The sequence below is a fragment of the Sander vitreus genome, chromosome 4 (assembly GCF_031162955.1).
Source record: "Sander vitreus isolate 19-12246 chromosome 4, sanVit1, whole genome shotgun sequence".
NCBI classification, from domain to species: domain Eukaryota; kingdom Metazoa; phylum Chordata; class Actinopteri; order Perciformes; family Percidae; genus Sander; species Sander vitreus.
In genome coordinates, this window is record NC_135858.1 from 10,522,262 (window position 1) to 10,548,341 (window position 26,080).

General features: G+C 40.4%; 1 protein-coding gene across 1 annotated transcript in view; it reads left to right on the plus strand.

Annotated features, from left to right (window-relative positions):
• Window positions 1-1,224: 1,224 nt before the first annotated feature.
• The window catches only part of camk1b (calcium/calmodulin-dependent protein kinase Ib), a 45,212-nt gene continuing 20,356 nt past the window's right edge, over window positions 1,225-26,080 (plus strand). The window contains exons 1-2 of the mRNA XM_078248156.1: window positions 1,225-1,334; window positions 9,744-9,857. Coding sequence (XP_078104282.1) covers window positions 9,772-9,857 — 86 coding nt within the window. The 5' untranslated portion in view covers window positions 1,225-1,334; window positions 9,744-9,771. The remainder of the gene's footprint in view (window positions 1,335-9,743; window positions 9,858-26,080) is intronic.

Consider the following 26,080-nt stretch of genomic DNA (forward strand, 5'->3'; position numbering starts at 1 on the left):
CTTGAATTGTAGGTTACAATGCCATATCGTTAATAAAGGAGGGAAGGTAAGAGGCCCGGGTGTAATAACAACACAGTTGTGTAATCAGGGTTAAATTGGGCCTGGGGCTGTCCTGTAGCCTATGAATTTGATACTTTTCTCGGTCTTAATAATTCAAACAATGAAGAAAACACGTTTTCCTTGTAGATGTAGAGATGTATACGTATTTTTTTCTGTATACGTTTCCTGTAATTCTGGGTCCGTTGACAACAAAGATCTTAAGGGAATTAGGATAGGAAATAGCAAATGGCCACTAAACATTATAGGCCCTAACTGCCACAAGCACGATTGCAGGGCTGTAGGCTATATAAATCCCTTAAAAATATTTAGCTGAATAATGCACATAGGCTACTTTTGGGTGGCTTTATTATGGGCCTTATTTTTTTAAGCAATATCACAAATAAATTAGTCAAATTGGTTTGGTAATGGATTTTATTCCGTCATAAACCATATACAAACAACACACAAACCTGACCAAAGATATGTTAACTCACTAAAACGCGGATTACCAAGACAAAAACAAAGCGTGCATGGAGCATGGATATGGACACGCGAAAACATCACTGAAATAAAGTTAAATTAAATCAAACCATAAAAGATAAATAGCATGCGATAGACAAGATGTTGGGTATGGAACTGAAACATATGTGACACATGATAAACACACGAAAAGTGAACGAACGTGCCTAAAAGAGTCTATGCTGCTGTATAAAGGGTTAAGCAGCAAGTTGAAAACAATTTCAGGATCAAACTTAGTTTTCTGCTATACAACCACCATACTACCAGCAGCCTAGACTAGGCTGATATTAGTAATGGCAACCAGTTCTTTTCTGCTGTTTGTGCACTTAACCAAGTGTATATGGTCCAGAGTTTTAGATGCCAACAACTGCAAGTCCATCATTGTCACTATGGCTACTGCCATAAGATTGCTTGCTACAATCACGGCTAATTTAGCAACTGCTAATTATTTTCATCACCACCACCACCATGTCAGTAGGAGTGATTTGTTATAACCATTATCGATACTGTACACTGACACCACTTACCTCCAAGCCTTTCATCATAATCAGCACGGGTGGAGAGAGGTGACCAATGGTGTCGCAGAGATGTTTACCTGTCCGCCACAGCTCGAGCGGTGATTGGTCCGTTGGTCGTCCTGCCCTGAAGTGACGTCAGGATGAGCGCTTCTGGTGAGGTTGCCAAGTACAGATTCCGTATGAGAGCGCTCCGAGTTGTAGAGGCAGACAGACGAACACTGACACGGCCGTTGGACCTTACTGACTGCTAAATTTCAGGTAAGATCAACTGCTGCTAAAAAATCCTGACACAAACTTGTCACTCTGACTCTATCTCAAGGGCTAGAAGGATGTTGGAGCGTGGTTTCTTGCCAGGGGGTTTGATTGATTGTTTTCTACAATGCAACATTATCTGTAACGTTCGCTAACCTTAACAGGCGCTTTAGCTACGTTCACTCCGTGTTATGGGGACTTTTTGTTTAGGGGAACGTTTTACAACTCTTTGAGGTGATTGTAATGGTTTTGTAATGACTTTAAAACTATAAGTCGTATTAGCGTCACTACAGGGGAGACTGCTGAAGTTAACCGTCAGTCTCGATATGCAGATGTAATGTCATTCACATGAAGAGGACCTCCTGTATACCTGAAGCTGCAGTTTCGAACATACTGACGTGGAATATGTACTGAAGTGATAGCCTACTTGTCTTCTTTCATACAAACCAGTAACTAGACTGCTGTCTGAATTAATGTAATGCACACTAATAAAGTCAAGTTTATACAGTAGGATAGGTCTGACCAAATATAAATAACTCTATGCTATGTATTGAGAGAGCCCTGGTGGGATTATAATTAATCTTTACAGCAGAAATGGCGTGAATGTTTTCTCAGTAAACATAACATAGCTAACGTTTATTTTTAGTTTTTACTACTTTTTTTTTTTTACTTTCTGTTCCTCTCTCCCTTTCTCTTTCATCTCTCTCTCTCTCTCTCTCTCTCTCTCTCTCACACACACACACACACACACACACACACACACACACACACACACACACACACACACACACCTCTTCTGTCTATGGGATCTTGTAAGGAGAAGTCTGCTTATCAATTAATAAGCTCACTTTGAGAGGAGATTCGTTGTGCGTCACTGACACCAGCTGACCAATCAGACTGCTCTTAGTAAATCTCTCTGTGTTTGACAGTCAGCCAGTGGATGCATAGGGTTGATGGATCGAGAGCCATACAGTTTTGGATAGGCACCAATGGCAAGCTCTCTCTTGAGGGAGCGATGGTGTAGATTAGTTGTATAGTGATCTTCAGTGATAGTTATTGTTGATAGACGTAACAAGTTATCAAAACAGAGACATTCCAAACTGCCTCTCCACTGCTCCCTCCGTGTCTATGCTTTAAATGTGTTGTTCTTGGCACACAGGAAAAACCACTCGCCCACCACTGCAGAGACCTGGGATCTTTGTCTGTTTAACCGTTTGACCCAATGAATCATTTTATTTTTTTTACTAAATGTGTGACGTGTTTATCTCTTCCTGATGCCCGGTATTTCCAAAGAGATAATAAACACTGACACTAAAAACATGACAAATGTTGGGAATTAGAAAAAGGATTACTATCCTTCAAAAATGCATTAAACTATATGAAATGTGATCCCAAACCTGGGCATCTGAATGGGAAAAAGATGGGCAAATTTCAAATTGATTGAAAGGGTCCTGCCTTCTGCAGCTCTAAAAGCTCCAAAAGATAAGATAGGTAGCTATGCCTGACCTAACAAAGCCCTGAAAAGAAGTAGTAAAATAAAATCATCACACATCCAGTGTAGTGAATCTGCTTTAACAGGAATACAGACCGTTGGCATGAGTTAAGTCTTTGTTTATAACTTGGCAGCGGAATTCCTCACAGTTTTGAGCCGTGCAGTAGATTGCCTCCTGTGTTTACTCCTAATAGTAGTAAACACAAGCCCAAATCAATATTTGACAGTGTTTAAGGACAAAAGATAAGCAACTTTGAAGTGTGTCGTAGGTTATCGGCACTTTTGTAGAGACATGAGCCGTCCAGTTAAAAGATAACAAGTTGATTTGACCGAAAATGTGTCCAAGAGCTCAGTTTGGTCAAGTTTTCATTAAAATCTTAGACATCTTTTAATATTGGCTCTATGAGTTTGTCTGTTTGTGCTTTTGATACTCTGTGTGTGTGTATGTGTGGGTGGTGATGGTGCAGTGGATATGACACGTTCCTTTGGTGTGGGAGGTCTGGGTTCAATTCCCACTGCAATACATCAACCAATGTGTCCCTGAGCAAGACATTTCACCCATAGTTGCTCCAGAGGTGTGCAACCTCTGACATATATAGCAATTGTAAGTTGCTTTGGATAAAAGTGTCAGCTAAATGACGTGTGTGTGTGTGTGTGTTTCTTCTGTCTACTGCACATCACAGGAATGGGAAACCAGTGAGTACAGCGACTCTATTTTGTGTAAACCTTAAACGCAAGGATGAATGCTGCATGTAACATATTAGTCTGGGAATGTGGTTATAGTATCGTGCATCTCCCTACATCCAGCCTCTTCAATCCTTTTGCTTCTTGGGTTTTGAGAAACTTATCTTCACCCGTTGGTCAAAAGTCGTGTCATCAGTGGACATGGAGGGGCTCTTTTTGGCCTTCTACATGCTCATACGATCCCTGCATGTGTCTCTCTCCCCTGCTCTCCCACATTTTAAAACTTGCCCCTGCGTGTCTTAAACTTTAACCTTATTCTGCTGTTCATAGCATTTGCCTGTTTGAAAAACAGACCCTCCCCCCCCTTGTTCAACTTTGTCCTTAAAGCTCCAATTGCTTGAAATGTGTTATTTGAAATGTAGCATGAAGTTGCCCAATGTAAAACACATCCAGATGTTTGTGCCATTGAAGTGAAATCCAAGTGTTATAAAGGAGATTTAGGGGCACGTTGGTATTTCCTGTAGCTTTCTAAATGGAGCACAACCAGTGACAAGCAAGGGTTAATGCATTCATAGATTTTAAATGACTTTGATGTTTAAATGACTTTGATGTTCAATATCATAAATTCTCAGTGCATGGATTAACATGAATCTCCATATGAGCACGGTGAAATGCTAAAAAACAAAGCAGTATGTGAGAGGTGTTGTCACCGTTTCTCTGGCTTCAGTGTTTTCCTCCAAATGGTTGCAGTTATTTTTAGCCTAAAGGTTACTACTGTGTAAACATGTACTGCGATGCCCTGCCGAAATAATGCTGGTCAGGAGATAAGGTTAGAGCTGCAACTATTACTTTCATTTTTTTAACTCTTCTTGCCAAACAAAAATGCCAAACATGCTGACAAATCTATCACAGTTTACCAGAGCTTTAAGAAATGTCTTAAAATAGCTCCTGTTTTTATGTGGTAGTCAAAAAAAGTGTTTTGCATTGCATCAATTTGAAATAGAGAAAAGCAAGCAAATCTTCACATTTAAGAGGCTGTAATCCACAAATGATTGATACTTTTTAAATAATTAATTAATGATTATTTGAATAATTATCACAGAACATTTTTATTGGCCAACTAGCTAGTCAGTTAGTTTCAGCACTACAAACTCAAAGTACTCTTATTTGTAACCATGCATACATTAGAAAGCCTAGAGAAGAATCACAGTTATTATGTATTTGTATTTTCAGACGTTGATTAATACGCATTAACCTACTACAGATATTTTTTTAATGAACACATTCATGCTTGGGTAATGGATCCTCAATTCTCAAAGAAAAAAACTGTTGTCAAGTTGAAGATGTACTGAGGAATAGAGTTAAAGTCTACTATGTATTGTTTGTTTGTCCCCTACAGTAGGTATTGGACTCCAGGAACAGAGGCCCCAATAGGGCAGACTTACCGGAAAAGCTTTTATACACTGGACTTCCTCTTACTGCTTCCCCAAAGCACATTGCTTTGCATGCTGCTTTTTCATGCAAAGTTAAGAGATTCTTCCTTTTACTTCAGTTGCGTTTTAAAGGCGTGCTAAATAAAGTAGGGGAAATGATGAATGAGATTCATTTAAATGTTAAACTGTAAGCTTAGTTCCTTGTGCTTTTGGTTACATTTTTCAGTGAGTTTACAGTGGCTTGCATACGTTTACACACCCATGCTGAAGTTGACTAAAAACGATTGGCATGGGGTACTTTCCATAAAATCATCTCTCAATGCAAATCAAACCAGCTATTAGGCTAACTGAAATAAAACCATGCTAATCTGTAGGTATGGTGAAGGGGATGTGATGATGTGGAGCTATTTTAATTCCAAAGGTCAAGGGAACTTTATCAGGATGCATAGTATCCTGGATCCATGAAATAACTGGCCTTTAAAAATAAACATCTGCCTGCCTCTATGGGAATTTAACATAGGGGTGTACTGACTTATGCCCCCTGTGTTCTACAGAAGAACATTTATTTATTTATGATACATTATTCATTCACAAAGAAAATGTGTGTCCTTAAAGGTTGGATTTTTCCTAATTGTTTTAATTAAGGCATTAAGATCAATTTCCAAAAGATGTTGTTTTTTTTTATTCCTCTTTTTAGTCAACTTTAGCATGGGTGTGTAAACTTATGCAAGCCACTGTATATCAGATGCTGTATGTAGCACCTGATCAGATTGTATCATTTTTCACTGCTTGTGTGTGATATGTCTTTCTAATCCATAGTCGATAACCACACACTAGATGCTTCGGTGTATTTTGATTTTTTTTTAAAACTAAACGTAACAGCCGTCAAAGTCAGAATGATTTCCACCTTTGCTGCCACCTGCCATCAGACACTAAAGCGATGTCGACTCTCAGATACCATAGCAGCTTCTTTGGGTTTCTATGATGATGCGTATGAAGCCAACTTCTGACATTATTGAAGGCGGCGAGAGGGCCACCGCATTCGTGTGTGTGCAGCAGCAATCAGTGACTGCACCTCAGTGCAGCTAGAAGAGGCCATGTCCTTTTTAACATTTGAGATAACAGCAGTGTTAAGCCCACCCCTGTCTATGACTTAATGCCACTCCTACACGGAATTCAGAATTGAAATGAGTTTACTCTGAAGTAATAGGGAAATGATTAACTGTGCTATCATATAGTCTTTGACAAAATGACTCTTGGACTATCCAGAACAATACGTTACATCATCTCATATGGCCGACTGTGAAGTTGCCAGGCAGGCAGCAGTAACAGAGGAGAGAGGCATGCTGATATGAACAGGGCTATTTTAGTCTTCCAGGTCTTGAGTTCTAGTCACTTTCTGGGTTTAGATGATGATCGCTGTGACAGCAGGGTGCTCTGTGATCTCTAGAGTGTGGTGAGGACAAACATCTGAACGTTAACTTCTTCTGATAAATGTGAGACACAAGTCAAATTAACATTGTGTCTTTTTTCTAACTCTTAAAGGTAGAAGTGTTTACAGCTTGGCATGGTTTTTTTATTTGGCCCAGTTTGTGAAGCTAATTTGTATCTTAAACTTGAGCATTACACAAGCTCAGTAAAGTCACACACACATTACAGATAAGCTGATATTTTATAGACTGATACACTGGTGAGTTTTGGCTCTTCACACAGAGGCTCATCTTTAAGTTTCAGTCATACCATTGACATTTTGACAATAACTTTTGTTATTAGTAAAGGGTTAGGTTTTTATGCATCTCTTGCACTGCTTGGCTCTGCTATAAAAAGGGTTACCACTGTATACTTGAAGTCATTCTTCTACAGCAACAGCCGCGTCACTAAAGTGAAACAATAGTTTACTTATTAACCTAGTAGATATTGACTTTTAGCCCATTTGCCATACATTCCACTCTTGTAGATCACACAGATACTTGACTGCAGGACGTAACTTTTCATAACATGTCTGAATAAAGAAAGGAAATTCTATACCGACCAGATCCTCTAACCTGATGCGCCAGATGCTTTGTTAACACAGAAGCCGTCTTTGGAAACGGTTTGCAAAAGGGCGGGCACTTAAAAAACAACAACCTGGCAGGTGATTGGATGAACCATCTATCACGTCTGCCATTGTTGTGTTGACGAACAGTCGTGGCCGTCACACACACCTGAACCACAGCCGTAGCTGCCAGTAGCTCCTCATCGGACGCTGATTGGTTCGGTCTGCTGCTTTTCAAACACAAATGCATTACTTGAAGCCTGGCAAGATGGGTTTTCATGTGAAATGTGATCCTGCGATTTTCGCATGATCTCGTCATATCACGAGGATCCAGCTGCTGTGCTAGGTAACAGATCCTTTTGCAGCAACCGCTTTGAAGGCTAAAGTTGCAGGACTCATAAACAACAATGACCCTGTATTTACCTGTGTGACAAGTATTTCAGTATAATGTATGAAATGCAGCTTTAAGCCGCCTACACATGATAGGAGGTAAAACCGCGAGGTAGGGCCCAGAGCACAGAGGCAAAGCACAGCGCAGGTATACTTCATTATTAGGCTCATTCGAGATGAGCCAGGTCTGCGCAGAATCGATCACCGGCGATCACTGCCCGTTGAATGCCGGTTAGATTTGTGTCCGACTTGCTCTGATGTCATGCACACATGGGCAACGATAATCTCACGATATCAAAGCGGCCGCAGGTTTGAGACGCAGGCAGCGCAGTTGCTTTTCATCGACTGCAAGACCCAGGCGGACCCAGAGAATGCTGGGAAACGCCTGCCTCTCAGCTGATTTAACAGCTGATTGGTTCAGAATCAACTCATATTGACGACGTTTTATATAAACCTTTTATTGTTTTTGAATAGGAGGGATTTTAATTGCCATTTGTCTGATTTAAAGGCTTATTCTGTACAGAACACATGTTGTGTGCCTGATAGTGACGTTAAGAAATCAGAGACTTAATCCGTTCAGATCACGGATCATCTACAGTCTGTTATTAATAAACATCAGCAACAGATCGCATGTAGAGAATTTTGACAGCTACTCTGTTTTAATAAAAACAACTGGAGACTGTGTACAAGCTGATATATGTGTCTGATAACATTTTATTAAATCGGAATCGGACCTAACAGGATGTGAGTGTTTCTTTGACTTCCCGTTCAGCATGAAGGCTGCTGCAATCGGCTGGAAGCTGTCCGACTTGACCGCGGCTTTTTGTCCCTTGCTGCCGCCGCCTGCGTCTACTTTACAGGCATGGCGCAGCTCATCTCAAACAAGCCTATTGCGTCTGGCTTTGGTTGCGCCTTGAAAGGTCAGCGGCAATGAGGTCAAAGTTGAAATAATTTTAACTTTTATCGCAGCACTCGGCGGCAATTCCGGTGCGCAACGCCAAGTTTCTTGAATGTATTTTGATTGTTTATGTTTACAATGTATTTGTCTCTATTTGCCTCTGTAAAGCACTTTGAGTTGCCTTGTGTGTGAATTGTGCTATACAAATAAACTTGCCTTGCCTAGTCTTACCAAGGGTAGCGCTTCCTCCACCAAAGGAAAACAATGGCACAGCCAGTGAAGATGGGTTTTACCGCAGATCATGTGTAGGCGACTTTAGCCTGTGTTAAATACCCTTTGTCATAAGATATGTTTTGTGTGTGAAAACTGTCTTAAGGCCCGGACACACAGAGCCGATAATCGGCCGTTGGACAGTCTGGCGAGGTCAGTGACTCGAGTCTGTTTGGTGTGTTCCGTGCCGTCGTCCGTCCGAGGGGCCGTCGTCCTTCATTTTGGCCGATTTGACATGTATAATCGGCGGGGCGGGCACTGCCGGCAGTCGGACTCAATGACCCATCTGATTGGTAGAGTGCTAACCCGGAAACGGGGAGCGGAATGAGACTAGAGTCTCTCAAAATCTGACGAAAATCTGACCTTTGTTGATCTAAAATGAAGACAAATTCAGCAACTGCATGGCCTATTTCTCGCTTAAAATGTTTTCAGAGGCACTTTTTTGACCAATTTGGGGAGACTGATCAGCCCAACTGCCTTTTCTGCCAACGTTTGGCTGTCGGCTCTGTGTGTCTGGGCCTTTAGAGAGAAATCAGGATTTACCGCATGCCTGAGACGCAGTTGCCAGATGCAATTGCCTATGTAACAGACCGACCAAATTTTGCAACGGTCTGTTGGTCAAGCTGCTTGTAATTTTGTAAGTGGTAAGTTTAGGCCACTTCCTTGCCTGAACCTGTGAAATAGAAGTTATCCTTTGGCATCATACAATTTGATTGTGCTAAACAGTTAGTCAGTTACTTCACTTCATTGTGTAACTTTTAGCTGCAAGAAGTGCTCTTCTCCAACACACACCCACAGCTAATGCAAACCCCAGCCATCAACCCTAAAGATCTAAATACATGATACATTACACAGCAATGGGGCCTGTGGATTTTTTACATATGTTAATGTAAAGTACTTTGAATTGCCTCTGTGTTTGAAAGATGCATAGATCATATGCCAGTATTTCCCAACATGACATCATGCATTGCATACTGTAAGTGTGACATCACAAGTGGCAAACACTTTAAGAAATCCACAGATGCCAGTAATCCAAGTCATAAAAAAATTTAATCATTTTTTATTCACTTTAATACAATCAACCATAAAAGAAAAGGGAGCAGCACTATCAGTGCAGTATTGTATTTAATGCATGTGGGAGATGGAAGCAGATACATTTGGTATTGGTTGGTATTAATGAGCTTCTCCTCCCTATCCTCTTTTTCTCCTCTAGTATTGTTTCTGACTGTAACAACAAGAAGATGCCACTGGGTCACGATTGCCATGCCTGGAAAAAGAAGACCACAGATGTGAAGGATAAGTATGACTTCAAAGAGATCTTGGGAACGTAAGTGTCAGTGCCAGTGACAAAAACCCTTGTGTTTCAGCTTTGTTTGATGGCTTTTTCACACTCTGGGAAACATTGTCAAAATTTGAATGAAGGGTGTGTGTTTTTACATTTTTACTGATTCATTTAATGCATATTTGTTAACTGTTCCCCCAGATGTACAAAGTACAGAACATTTGCATTTGTTTTGTTTCTGATCCTGACCCTTTTGTATGGATTGCATTTGATAAATTAGCATGCAACTATTTGGGAAAGTAATTATGAGCTAATTACTGGATAGACCCTATTTGGTAAGGATTGACTGGCCATAAATGTATTACTGTACAACTAGCTTCCTGACAAAGTCTAGCTGTATTTTGTAAATGTGCTCCAAGTGTATTTATGCTGGGCTGCTCCTCAGTGTCCCCAGATAAACAGCTTGATGCTTAATCGGACATAAGAGGCTCTAATGGGAACCTGATGTGGTGCAAGCAGCACACATGTGGTAACTGTGTCAGTGCAAAGCCAGGGGTAACAACACTGTGTTTCTCTGGCCATTTTTTTCACCTTTACCAGTTTGGTAATTTCATGGCTAATAACAAATATGCTTATGCCAAGGTACATGTCGGTGGTGTGGCACAGATGAGTTTGTATGAATACAGATCAGGTGGTGCAGTGCAATTTGGTACTTCAATTTGTTTTGGCATGAAATTGCACCTGCATTTTCAGCTGCTCAGACTATCTCTTACAATGTTAGCACAAACAGCTATTTTTGTGCATTAGTTGAAACACACAAAGACTTCTACAAGATCTTATCTAAATCTCTCTCTCTAAAATTTAAAAACGCATTCAAACACAATATTTAAAGTAGTCGGCCATACTGGTTAACTTTTACTTTCAGATCACACGTTTATCCAGTGAAATCATTTTGAGCACAGAGCACCATTACAGATCTTGTGACATTTATATTTGGGCAAAACTCCAAACACAATTTCTCTTGGTAGTCAAAAGGATATTTTCCGTCAAATAAATAGGATTAATTGGGATTGGTCAGTGTATGCAGTCTAATGCAAATGAATAAATAGGATTAATTGGGATTGGTCAGTGTATGCAGTCTAATGCAAATGAATACAATAACCCTGCAGTAGATTTTCAGTAATATAATAGCACTACTAGGGCTAGGTACCAAATTCAATACCGTTTATGTACCGACTGAAAGTATTGAGTATCGAAAAATGTGCCGTCATTCAATACCTAAGGAGCAGCGTCAGGGAGCCAATAAGCATGCAGCATGTTTCTACCAAGATCTAATAACGCTTGTGATTGGCTAACGTTCCATGTCGTAGAGACACAGAGGAAAAACTCTACGTTACACAGAGACGGGGCTCACGTAGTAGGAGCTGAAGAATAAATAAAAAGATTTGTGCCATAAAGTGTAATGTTTCAATTTAGTTTTGTTTTAAAAAATTGGCATCGAAAAAAGTATCGTTTAGGAACCGTTGTCGAAGTCACGACATTGGTATCTGTACCGGTATCGAAAGTTTTTGAACGATACCAAAGCCTGTCTACAGAAAGCCGTTCCACTCCCTATTCAGCCCCATTGTACCGAATTTGGTTGCAGTTCCACCAGAGTTCCACTGGGGGTGATCGCGGTCCAGTGCTAAATTAATGGGACACTATGGAGCTAGACGGCTACATTTGTCTTTTTCGCCTGATTGTCGTTGAGAAATCTCAGATTTGATTGTAGTTTTTGCAAGTTCAACATGGATTATAGGTCGAAAGTTGAATGAACGAGTACTTGTGTCCTTTCGATTTCTTACAGGTTGAGTATTTGTTGCCCATAACACGCTAGCATTCTGCTAATGAATGCTGATTGGTCAGTGAAGGACTGATTACGACCAGAGATCCCGCTTGACGGCATCCAAAGCAGAACCAGAATGTCGGAGTGAATATTTCGGCGTGGTCTTTAAAACATTAGCAAACCTCTTTCTAGCACGTGTATTGACAGGGAGAGCCTAACCTGTCAGCTGTGTTGTTGATACTTCGAGAGAACAAAGGAAGCGACTCAGAGCTTGCCGTAAAGCATTATCTCTGGCCGTATATGTGTATGACGTCATTGACATTTTAAAAGGCTTTTTAGAACAAAAAAGCCACTTTAAAAAAATCTAACACCAACAGTGTGTATTTTCTTAACCTCCCTTTTCGAATGCAACATTCAAATTACTAGACAAAAAATTATATCCTGAGAAAAGTGGACTTTGAGGGGTATAGCTCCATAGAGTCCCATTCATTCTGCACTGGCCTGTGAGCCTATATGGAACTCTGGTGGAACTGCAACCAGTTCAGAAGCCGGAAGTAACGAGAGAGTGGAACTTCTTCTCTTATTAGAAATTCTTTGGTGATACCCAGCCCCAAGCACTACTACTACTACAAGTGCACTACAATATCTTTGTGAAGCTTCCAATGTTTACATTTGTTGACTATGTCATCAGAACCCTGTTGATTTACCTCGGCGACACAGTGTCAACAAATCAGCCACAAAGCATTACATTGAGAGGCTGATACTCTGCTCCCTGCATAAAAGTGATTGTAGACAGAACATTAGAAACACCTCTTAAGGAAATACAGTTCACAGGGCAACAGCACCACTAAATATACAGCCTCATAAATTACCTTGGAGTTGATTCAACACCTCTGACACAGTGTTGAAAACTAAACTTGATACTTTACAAAGATAGGAGTTATTGCTGGGCTGCTGTATTAGATTACATAAGTCTGTACAGGTGTAGTTAATAAAGTGGTTACTCTAAAGGATTTGGCAAAGGAATTTACACAGACACAATACAGCTAGACCTAACTAATCAACAATAATTCCTAAAGCTAGAGTGGCCAACAGAGCTTAACACAGTGCAACTTAGATGAAAAAATATGTAGACAGTCATTTACACTAATGAGTGTTACTTGACATCAGTTTCAACCTTGGAGTCTAGCTTTCTTGTCTCTTGCTGTGTCTGCATAGCTGGTGAGTGTGAGGTATTTGGGGAGGGGCGGCTCCCAATTTTAGCTGTGGCAATCTTAATGCACTTCTTTGTCTATGTAAAGGAAACACATCGTACATTAAGATTACATACACTTTTTGGAGTGCTTGATGGCATGCCTACTGCTTGTCATTTGTAGAGCCGTAACTCATGTTCTGCATCTCTTAAGCCCGACTTAGAATAATAATAATACACTTTATTTGTATAGCACCTTTCATTCCATTAAATGCAGCTCAAAGTGCTTTACAACAGAAACAAATCAATAACACATATGGCAGACTATACTATATTCACACAGGTAAGCAGGAACATAATTCTGGTAGCACTACAGTACACTTGTCCAAACCCAAAGATACATTTGGCACTTGCAACAATAGAGCATATTCCATCACCAAGACAGGACCATTTTTGTCCTCTTGACCCCTCCTGGGGTTGACTTGGTCCTCCTGTCTAATTGGTCCTGCTATCCTTCCCGCTGTGAAGCGTTTGCCCAGCTTTCCCAAATTAGCAGGACAATTTGGTCCCTAGTTTGCTCTCAAAGAACACATTGCTCTGAGAGAACACTGCAGTTAAGTGTAACTTAATCCTACTACTCTTTGTTTTATGATCCTTAATCATGGGTGCTGAGTGTCATAAGGATGTTTATCCAAGGTGTCTCACTTGATGCACCTTTCACATACACCCATATCCTTGTTGGTCCAGGATTAAGTTGTGTGAACACAAGTCTGTCACAGCAGCTTTATGGCCATTTACCGTCTTTTCTGTCGGCATTTCTACTGTAAACACTCGAATGAAGGCAAGATCCCACTCAAAAGAAAATCAGCAAAGGCTGAATAATCTGTGGCCAAATTTGCAGGAGCATTGATCAAAAATTCATAACACAGTCAAACTGCATTAGAAAGAGTAGCAGTGGACCTCAGTTCAAAGAACTGAATAGGGATGAAATTAGAGTGACTGCCAATGCTAAATGGTATGCATCATAATGCGGCTTGTTTCTGTAATTGTGTTAGTTACTTCCAACTTAAAGTTTGAATCATGAAATGTTTAAATTATTTTTCTAGCACACTAATGTACATAGAGGGAACGAAAGGGGGATATTATATACAGGTAAATATAGCAATATCAAGCCAAATTGAAGTTTTATAAGTATATAAGCACAACTGATGGTCGCATGTTTTCCCATCCTTTCAACCCTCTTATTGTTATCACTCCAGTCCTCCACCTGCCCCCAGTTTGATGCTGAGCTTGTTTATAGAGAGATCACCAGCTCACCGCATCACTCAGCTGTGCGCCACATTCATTTGCCATTGCTGGATTGTTGTCTTGGTAACAACAGGAGACACTTTCCATAATGGACTCAAACAGTCACTATGGAAACAAAGTTTTTGATTTGCTATTAATAATCCTCCAACGGGTGCATATGTGTGTGCATTGCGCAAGAGGTGAACTCACTCGCTCTTTCACAGGAAAACACAGAAACAATGGCACACAGACAGATATTCTCCACAAATGTGCTCATGTTTCTGAAGCCTCCTTCCCTGATATGTTTGATCATGAAGGAGATGTACTGTAGGTGCTGCAAATCACCTCATCACTGAATTTTTTTTTTTTTATCCCATTTACAGCATTAGCATAAATCTTTCTACGACTTGACACATATTGGCCTCTGCAATCAAAGTATAGAATTGGTTGTCTTGTTTCTATGTTAAGATGTAATGAATACTTTTTTTAACTTTTTATTCTTAGAGCATGTTAACATATATGAGAAGTATCACGAACACATAGTTTTTACATTTGATTTTTTTTTTTTAAATGCCTGTCTTTAGTGACACAAATGAAATGATACGGGGACTTTAAACCCAATACAAGTGGATTGTGTGGTTTTGTACTGTGAATCCCTCCCCAGCTGCTGCCACGCTGTGGCTGTAATCAAAACAGATCGGAATTAATAATCCACACACACAGTGACACTGTCACTGCAATCAACTCAAATCCTCTTTTGCCTTCCTTCTTTTCTCATTTGTTTCAGTAACATATGTTAATTCCCCATCCCCCCCAACCCCCACTCCCCCTCACGATCTGTCTTTCTGTTTATCTCTATCTCTGTCTAACCCAGCCCAAAACCTTATCCCTGCTGTCACAAATCCAGCTCCATTTTGGCTCCCAATTCCTGTCACCTGCTCTTTTAACTGTTTCCTGGTTTCACACTGTGTTCGCTGTGGAACAGGGATCCTAGTGGGTCTTGCCGCCCTTTGATTTTCAGCTGAAATGAAAGCTTTCATTATACAGGGATCAGAACACGGAACTCAGCATAAGGCCGACCATTGGACCCACTTCAGAGTTATTGTCAACAAGACATAGTATGTATATAGTTAAATAACAGCCTACTCTTACAGTTAAATTGTTAGGAACATTGAAAAAAACATATGTCACAATTATCCGCAAGCTTTTGCTTACAAAAAATTCTAAAAAGTAAATTCCTTTTTACCATGTCATACATACACATATATACCCACCCATCCAGACCTTCTTTCGGAAGTTTGGATTGCCTTGGCTTTCCCGGAGCTTCCCTTGGCTTTATGTCAAACATTGACTGACCCTGCACTCTCCAGCATATGTTGTTTAGTATGTCATCATTCAAACCTGGCTGCTTATAGATTCGCAGGTAACGTATTTGGAAAATTTATATATTCTATATTTTGCTGTAACTGTTATATGACAGCAGAAACTATTTTTAGCAGTGCACCAATTCTACTTTCATTTCCATTTCGAACAAGTCTACCAGCTCACAGGTCTATGACAGATGTGGTCATTAGGAATACATATTATTCTGAATCTGTAATATGGATGTAATATGCTGTGGAATACATTGTTATAAAGATTTTTAGATTCAGTACAGCAAACAGCCGCTCTGTGTTTTGTTGTTGTTTTTTATTTCTATGTTCCCACACTTGAGGTTTCTCTACTGTGACAAACTGCACAAATGGGCCGTGGTGCCTTTTCTGACATTTGAATGAATGCCGAGAGCAGTGAGGGGGAATTCTTGGCCTTTTTTAAGCCCAGAATACATTGCACAACACAGAGGGAATGAAGGGGCAGGGTATGGGAGGAGTGGAGGGTAGGGGAGCGTGGTGTAATCATCTAAAATCGTTGGGCTGATGGATTGGCCCCTGCCTGTTTATGTCACTCATGTCGAACAGTGACCCAGTAGCTTCTGCCCCTATAGTCAGCCTATTGGCCACCATTGATTTGGAAGTGGTACTGTGTGTGTGTGTGTATGTGTGTGGGTGAGGGAAAGACAACACTTGTTTCGGCTATAGTTGTGTATCTGTTCTTTATGCACTGTTGTGTAGGTCCATGAATGATATGTGTAATTAAAGGTTCATAGTTGTTCTGTATGTCTTTCCTTTCTGTTTTTTCTTCTTAATGACCTTTGCCTCTAGTGTTCCCATCTCTCTCTCCACCTCGCTGAATGAACACGTAGCACCCATTCTTACACATCTTCTCTTTTTACAAAGCAAGAAGCCCTCTCGCTCACAGGCTATTATTTTTGATTTGACAGACTGAAGATCTCTCATTAAAACCTCCCGGGCATTTTTGTGTGCATCGTGACTTCACAGTGAGCTTATCTTCCTCATTGCCTTTTAATCCATATTCAGTGGATAAAAGACCACAAAGATGAAATAGCCATGGCTTTAGTGCTTGACATTTTTTTTAGCCAAGCGTGCACAACGTATATTTAAATAGGTGTTTTCTTGTTGATGCTTAATTGTTTACACAGAATCCCCACAGATTGCTGTTGTTTTGTCTTTCAGGAATTGTAGTCAGGGCTGGGTCACAATCTGGTATTCAAAAGAGGAACCTTTTGCTCCACTTGTGCCCTCACACTCGTGCCTCTCGGCTACATTACACGGGTTTTAACGCAGATTTACCACTCAGGCTGAGGGCTCTCTGCTTCTGAGTGGAAATGTTGAACTCAACACTCATTGCTGTGTGTGTGTGTGTGTGTGTGTGTGTGTGTGTGTGTGTGTGTAATGCAATGCACAAGTGTTTATGTGCACACTTGTGCTTGCAGAGGCATTTATGAAAGACTATAAATTGTGTGACAAGAGGTAAGGCTTTGACTCTGCCTTAATGTCAAATTCACTTGAATTCAATTACGGCTGAATTACGACATGATGAAATAATGCAAATTCTGTGTGTAATTGTCAAAGGTCAGACCTTTCTTTATTTGGAACTATTTAACAAACAAAGTAGTTCCTTAATACAGAGGTCTATGAAGCGTATGTGCTGGAGAATAATGAAGTACTGCACAAACAGCTAGGTGATAGATGTTGACCATTAATAAACAAGGTGCAAGCATATGCAGTGAGTCACCTAATGTAACTTATTTTAAGGAGAAATGTAATATATGTGATACAGCTATCATTGTCTTTTGAGTTCATTTACTTTATTGATACATGTGCGCTGCAGGATATACAAGTGCAAGTTAGGGTGCCACTTACAACTCAGAAATTAAGTTTTTGACTGTAAAAAATGTTCTTGATAAGGAATGTGCTGAAGGATAAACAGTATGAACATAGTCCATTCAGAACTTACTTATTGTCACAATTAAACAGAAACAGCTTATTATGGCCAACATGAATGAAAATGCATACATAAAATACATTGGTATTTACAAACAAATCATCCACAAAGCAAAATGTACAGTGTGTTGTGCAAAGGAAACCGCTACCTTTATAGAGCGGATAATACTCCCAGCATGAGGGGTGTCCCACTTCATCTATTTTTCATCTCTGTATCTCTCCATGCTTCTCTTTTTCTGTCTTTGTCCTAACCCTTCCTCTCTCCATAATTTATATTATATAATATATACATTTCATATTAATCCCATTGCATTCATGTGATATCTCCTTCCTTAATGTTTTTTTTGCCTTGCTTTTCTTTTGTTAAAAGGTTTAGTTTGTCTAAGCTGTAGGATGAGAATAAAGCTAAGACCGTCCTTCAATAAAGGAGAGAAGGCACACACAGTGCCCCGCTCCTGTACTGGACAAAGCACATGCAGGACAACATGTTAGCTTGTCTGCCCTTGTAATGCTGTGTCAGCCACTGATAAGACCATACAGGAGTTGAGTCAGGCTTGTGACATGCTACTGTGTGTGTGTGTGTGTGTGTGTGTGTGTGTGTGTGTGTGTGTGTGTGTGTGTGTGTGTGTCTCTGTCTCTCTCTCTCTCTCTCTCTCTCCCCCTCCCTCTCTCTCTCTCCCTCCATCTCTACTCATCTCTTCACTCTGCATCTTTTTTGATTCAGTGCTCAGACGTTATTTGTGCTCAAAAAGTGTGATGATACCCTCCTTGTCACCTTTATTAATAATAATTATAATAATAATACATTTTATTTATATAGCGCTTTTCAAAGTCTTTAAAGACACTTTACAATAAAACCAGTACATTAAGCACATTAAAAACAAGTGAAGCAATTAAATCAACACATAAAAAAACTGCCTAAAAAGCAAGTGGAACAATAAAACCAGCGAATAACAGCAAGTGAAATGTAATATTATATAATGGCGAAGGCTAATCGAAAGAGGTCGAATTTATTTTTTTTTCTTTCTCTCTCTCGGGGGGGTTTATTTGATAGGATAGCTGAAGACAGGAGAGAGGGGGATGACATGCAGCAAGGGGCTGCAGATCAGAATTGAACCGGGCCTCTGCAGTAAGGAATGAGCCTTAGTACACGGGGTGCATGCTCAACCAGGTGAGCCAGGGTGCCCCGAGGTAGATTTTTTTTTTTTTGTTGTTTTTTTTTAAATGTGTTGATTTTTATTTAAAAGTTACTGTCTCCAGACAAGTTAAATCAGAAAACAGAAACAAACTAAAAGAGGATGGGATAATGGACAACAACTTAGAGTTTAGGCAAGAGTGCAGAAAAAAAACACACAAAAAAGGAAAAAATGTTTTAATTTTGTGTATATATACACATTATCTAATAAGATATACATAAAAGAATTAGGCAAAACACTTATAGGCTGTTCATCTACTTTATCACATTACATCTGACACCTTCATGTTCTAAGAAGCCAATTATCCACCTTTAAACATGACTGAGCCTCTGACATGGAAGATTACTGTGAGAGAAGGTGACTTTCACAAGCATGTTTAAGGCTTAAGCATGGAATGGCTACAAAATAAAAACTTCAGTAGACAAAACATTTCATTAAAACTGGTGTGTGACAGATGTATGTCAAAATCTAAGCTTTGTCTAGCTGCTTTGTCTAGGAAGTGATTAGCAAACTCTGAGTAGCAAACTCAGATTTATATGTATATTTTTTTTAAATCACACATGGAAATGTACATAAAAAAATAGTTGCATCGAGATGCATCAATAATCAGTTTAGAATCAAATCGTTCTCCTCTGAATTGGAATCAAATTGTGAGGTGCCAAGAGATTCCCACCCCTACTGCTTATGGCACCCTCAGCCATACCCTGACCTAATTTGAACAGAAGCCTGTGTTTCAGCACAGCTCAGCATGGCATAGCCTGCAGTTCCTGGAAAACGCGCGCACACACACACACACACACACACACACACACACACACACACACACACACACACATAAATGCCCACTGTCTGGCCCACTTATGCATCTCCATCTGCTCAAAGCAATATATCCCCCCCTTACAATTTTAAATACACTTGCAAGCTTGTCATGTACATCTTCCCATAGTCTTTAACAATTGTTATAATCTCTTATTGCCCATATTCTTTTTTAAATTTATTTATTTAACCAGGTAGGCCGTTGAGAACAGGTTCTCATTTGCAGGTTCTCATTTGTAGATCAGTAATAATCCAATATGCAAGAAAAGACAGTCTGTATAAATGCTGAGAATCAGAGTCAGTGTACAGTTAGTGCAAAGTGTGGTCTTGGTGATGATGGAGATCAGTGATAACACAGCATACAAGAATGTACAGACTATATGAATGCTGAAATGTAGTAAAGAGTCAATATACAGTTAGTGCAGATTGTGATCTAGATAGCGAAGTAGATCAGTAGATGTGCAAAAATTGTGTGACAACAAAGGTGTAAAGCAATAATGGTTGAGCTTACAAGGGCAGGTGAATAGTGCAAATTAGCGTAAACGATATGAAGTGAAGATGTGCATCTGTGCAACTATGCAATGGGGCATGACGGAGATAATGGAGTAAGGGTGTGCAAAAACAGTGGATGAAAGACGGGGAACAGTTAGCACGTACAGTGATCGGACAGGAGCACAGGCAGACGTGCTTCGAAGGCAGTTAGTGAGATAAGGGTTTTGAGTTTCAGGGTTTTTTGTAATTCATTCCAGTCATTTGCAGCTGAGAACTGGAAGGAGTAATGGCCAAAGGAGGTGTGGGCTTTTGGAGTGACCAAGGAGATGTAACTATTTGAGCGAAGGCTGCGGGTGGGTAAAGCTATAGTGACCAGTGAGTGTAGGTACAGCGGGGCTTTGCCTAACAAGGATTTGTAAATGAGTTGATACCAGTGAGTGAGGCGTCGGGTGTGTAACGAGGGCCAGCCAACCAATGCATAAAGGTTGCAATGGTGGGTGTTATAAGGGGCTCTGGTCACAAAACCTATGGCACTGTGGTAGCAACATCCAGTTTTTTCAGGAGAGAGTTTGAGGCAGTTCTGTATATGACATCACTGAAATCTAGAATTGGTAAAATTGTCATTTTCACCAAAGCGAGTTTGGCAGCGTGAGTGAAGGAGGCCCTGTTTCGGAATAGGAAACTGATCCTAGACTTAACTCTAGATTTAAGGTGGTTTATGTGTTGCTGGAAGGAGAGGGAACTGTCTAACCAGACACCTAAGTATTTGTACACCGCCACATTTTCTAATTCCAACCCATCGAGAGTGGTAATGCTAATAGGATAGGCAGGGGTGGGAAGCGATCAGTTGAAAAGCAATTCTTCACATTGCAAGCTGCCCACATATCAGCAAACTGACTTGAGAAAACTTTCCTTTTTATCTCTGGTCCTAGAAATCCTAAGGGAAGCAAATTCTTGCTTTGCAGCTTAATTACAATCCACTACACGACTTGTATAAGGGTATTAGGTTTTTTTTGTGTGTGTTTCAAACCAATTCCTTTCAGTAAGTGGACTTGAAACAGTGGAAAGCTGGATCTAGTATTCTCTTACATGGGGAATAAAGCACTTTAAGTTGCATTAATTAAGCCACTGAATGGCTAATGTGTTAGCACACAATTGCCTGCATCCACCACAGAGAAAACATTATCCTTCAATCAGAGTCATGTTTCTGGCCGCCGACATTTGCTCTGCTTTTAGCTCCATTTTGGTCTTCTAAGCAAAATATTTGTGTTTAGCTTGCTAGATGTCTGACATTCTTTAGCAACTATTTGTTAAGTTGGTATGTCTTTGGTGATAGGCAGATAGTTTAGAGTTGCGACATTTGGGGTACATGTATTCATCTAGAAACATCTGGAATCAGTTCATTGTGCAACCAAAGCAATTATCAACAGCATAGGAATGTTTCTTATTGCACATATGTCACTTTACTCAAAGTGCTTCAGTACCAGTGGCTGGATTTGTACATAACAATGATGGCCAGGCACTGTGAAGTGTTATATTTTTCTACACTGTACCAAAAACATGCCGAACCTTGATCCCAAGACCACAGGATATATTAAGAATTAGACTACGAAATGCATAATTAAAATGACTCAATAAGTGTTTGGTTACATTACCTTAAAGGTGGAGTCCGTGATTTGTTCGATGATTTATGATATTTGAACTCAAAACCAAAACAAATGCACCCCCTTCCGTCATTTTCTTTTTTTTTTTACCGTTCTGCTTGCTCCGTCTGCCCTTCTCTCATCATACATCCATGGCCTTTTCCCTGTCTTGTGCACGAACACAGCTGTTGCTGTTTGGCTAGTTTCGCTTTGCCAGACCTTCCTCCACAGTGCTGCTGAGGAGGGTCTGGCTAGTCTACACAGCATTCCGGGATGGGAGAAGAACGTGCTCTGGTTTATTGCCATTTCTTTAAACCAATGACAATCGTCATGGGTGGCGTTAAGCACCGGGCAAAGCCACGATGCCGCTGCAAAATAGCCTCTGGAAGGAACTTATTTTGGTGGAACATGAGTATGTTTAAAAGTTGTTTTAGTCGTGCAACAGAAAACTGAGCTTGGACAGATAGTCTAGCTAGCTGTCTGGATTTACCCTGCAGAGATCTGAGGAGCAGTTAACCACAGTCCTCGTAAATCGAACAGAGTTTAAAATTCCAACACAAAGAAAGCGAAAGGTACCGGACATCCGGCCGAAAAGAGTGAAATCCAGCGGGATGTCCGGCAGCAATGTAGCAATCTCGGAAGTGGAGCGTCGTGGACATAGATCAGTGGTTCCCAACCTGGGGTCCGGGCACCCCTCGGGGGCGGCAAAGATCACAGGGGGTGCGCAAGTCTTTATCCGGGACCTCTTAACCTGGGACCCTTGCTGTCATCAGGTCAGCTGCTAGCTGCTATCATCCCGCCACGGCATCACTATAGTATGAATGAAACATGGCGGAGAAACGTAAAAGTGCTGATAACTCCTCTGTATCAAAAAAGAAAGTAAGGCTCTATCTCGAGAGTAACCTCAACTTCGGTTTCAGGGTGGGGGGCTCAGCTTTTCTTAGACATGAGCAGGGGGGGCGCCAAGGAAAGAAGGTTGGGAACCACTGACATAGATGGCTGTTTGGCTGGAATAGTGTTGTGTGGCTCGTTACGAGCCATTTTGTTTGTTTCCCATTTACAGAGCTAGGGCTGTGTATGAATACCAGTTTTTTTGGTTTTTTTTTAAACTTTTTTAGATTAATGTCTCTAGGATTTAAATTGTTCAATATATTGCATTGGAGCTCTAACTCTAGATGCTGTTGTTATGCATTGTGTTAATTACCAGATAAGGAGGGCAAATAGGGTTTGGTTTTGCAGATCTTTGCGTTTGTTTCAGGGCCAGATTCACAGTTGGGTATCTCTCTGCTCTGATTGGACCAGATGGTCCCTCCCTATGTCTCTTTGACCTTTCCACAGTTACCATTTTGTCATCTGCTTACATACCTTCTTGACCAACTTCTCAGCAGGACAGATGGCACAATTGGTTGGAGTTTGAGAAATGTGGGATTTATAGGGAAAACAGTACATGGCAGAACCTATTATAAGGAAGCTCTGTATTCTTAAAACACCACAGCATATGAAGAAAGCTTCCTTCTTTATGTTATACTGGGTTGTATAATGAAAATCAACATTGATATTATCTGAGTGTACTTCAACACGGCGCCTGTACTGTGCATGTCTGCATTGGCACAGACACCTCTGTAATACAGGAGATGGTGACAAAGGACACTGTTTTTTTTTTTAAAGAGGAGAGGCTGTAACAGCATACGAAGAGTGGGCCTTCCTTGGCTCTGCAAAAAGACAATGCATATTGTGTTTGGCTTGGTTGCATAAGTGTGTCAGTAGTAATAGTTAACTTAACAATATGGTCTTTGTTGTTGTCATTGTAAATCAGAGCTTGGCTAGTTTCATCTGTGTGGATGTAACCACAGCCTCGTATAATGGTCTGCTACTACATGTTTGCATTTATGTTATGTGCCTGTGTGTCAGTTGTATGGGAGTGAGTACAAATGCATGCATGATTGCATCTGAGATTTGCATCTTGGTTTTGAATGGCTTTCATGCACCGAGTAAGGCACCATGCACCTACACAATGAGAAGGTTGCTTGTAGTGCAAGCAACTTACGCAGATACAGAAAAGAGTGATATAATACAGAGCTAAGTAAATTAACTATGCTAATATTTGAACCTTTTGAGCAGTGGAAGTAAAAAGGCTGTGTTTGGACATTGTCCATCACTAGAATATACGTTGTTTTATCATCATGTAAATATTTACTCTGTTTGAAGCTCCATACATTTACAATTTGTTGCTGCCTGTCTATATTTAAATTCCTGTGTAATGTATTTGCACAGTGAATTGCTGAGAACCCGCCCTACTGTTTGGATAGTAGCAGTAAGAGTGTCTTTATTGAGGTCCCATGATGATGATAAGAATGTCCTGTTAGGAGCACGAACAGCTCAGCAAACACAGTTGTTTACCTTTTATTCCAGTTGAAACCTTTGCTAGAATTAAGCTCTCAGCAAACTCAACACACTACTCAGTACCCATCAAATATTCATCACAATTATGCTCTTCATATTTTATGGGCCTGCACTGTGTCAGTAACTAATGGACTTTTTTTCTTCTTTTTTTCACTCTTTAGTGTAACATCTGTCTCACAGCTAGACACAGGGATCTTCTACAGTTCCATCCTTATAGTAGAAATATTGTGGTTCTCCACAATATAGTCTGTAGAAAGGCACTTGGATGAGTGAGCCAATGAGAGACGTGACAAGGCTTAAGTGTAGAACAGCCAGAGCCAACACTTGTTTATTTATTTTTTTTAGATTATTTTTTGGGCATTTTTAGGCCTTTTATTTTTGACAGGATAGCTTAGACTTGAAAGGGGAGAGAGAGGGGGAATGACATGCAGTAAATGGCCGCAGGTCGGAACCATACCTGCGGCCGCTACGTCGAGGACTTAGCCTCTGTAAATGGGCACGCGCTCTACCAGGTGACCATCCAGGTGCCCAGAAAGCCCACACTATTGAACGTTGTATCAAACAAATTAAATTATTTCTTCATTGTTATTGCTATGTTTAGTAAAACTAAATAGAGGGGTTTTTGGTGTTGTTTTTTCACAAAACATCGCCCTTTGTTTGCAGATTAACGTTGGTACTCTCCTCCAGCCGATATAATTACTGTATTGCTATTATGCCCAGAATAAACATAATCATGGGCAAAAAAAGGCCTTGTATGGAATGTGCTACATAGTCCACATCCACAATATACAGAATTCACCTGTTTTTAAATGGTGTCGTGTTAGAGATTGTTCCCTAACACAATGACATTCAGAAAGAAGGAAGTATTTTCTGGGACTACATTAAAAACAATGCGTAGCACCATTCGGTGCAAGGAAGTGAGTGGTAAAGAGACTTCTGTTTATGACAAACAGGCTTTGTCTACAGTTTTTCGCTTAATTTGGGTAATAATTTAAAATGATGTGCCACTGGAAGGGGTTTGCTTGCAAACAAATAGGACTATCCATAGTTAAAAACACATTAGTGTTCTCAGATTTTTCAGTGTGTGTGTGTGAACCACTGTTTGACACTTCTCCCAGAGCCCCTCACTGGGAGTATGGAGAATGTCAACTAAATCCTCCAGATGCTACAGAGGAATTTGCAGCACTGACAACCTCCTCCACGCAGCTGGATTTCTGCCAAAGCTAATGGCTTCTCTGTTACAATTACTTTATGTTGAGATGTGACCACAAGGCCTCACTCCCAGGATGACTCTTACTTTTATCAGGAAATGGGTTCAGTGTTCTGTTTTTAAGGATAACTAGTACAGTGCCCGTTCAAAATGGGGTTGATTGCTTGGCCTCTTGTATTGCTGCTTGTAGCTTTCTACAGAACTCCAAAATAACTTACAGAAGGACCCCAAAGCACTTAATATGCAACCACACTACTGTATACTGACTTACTGTGTACTTCTACTTCAGAGAAAAACATTGCATTTACCTGACAGAGAACCTTGCAGATTCAGAATAGACTCAAAATATGATACAATAATTAAAATGTAGAGTACTCACAGATATACTCATTGGGGTGCACCATGCGCCACCCAATCCGGCCTGTTAATGAGAGCCAATCAGCAACAATCTGCGTTAATCAACCACCAGAACCGGACCGAGTACAGAGACGGACTCACATTGGACTCACAAAGATGGACTTGAAGTGTGAGTGTGTAGGTTGAGAGAGAGAGAGGTGTTGTCTTTTTCGTCCACAATACATGTTTATATCGCCACAGTCAGCGTTTAATGACGGCGGTGCTTTACTCGTCTTGTCATTATTATCAATAATGAATTTAACACTGCAGAGGTGTTCGTTTCCAAACAGGCTTAGTGGCTTGACAGTTAACGTTTAAGTATGGATATGATGTGCAGGGGTGTTTTGCCGACGGTAATGTTAGTGTTATAAGTTAGCAGCACACTTAAACCACCAAACCCAGGGTGAGTCTGAGTGAGACAGAGGAAGACTGCTCTCTTGCTCGGTCAGCTCCGAGATAACGTT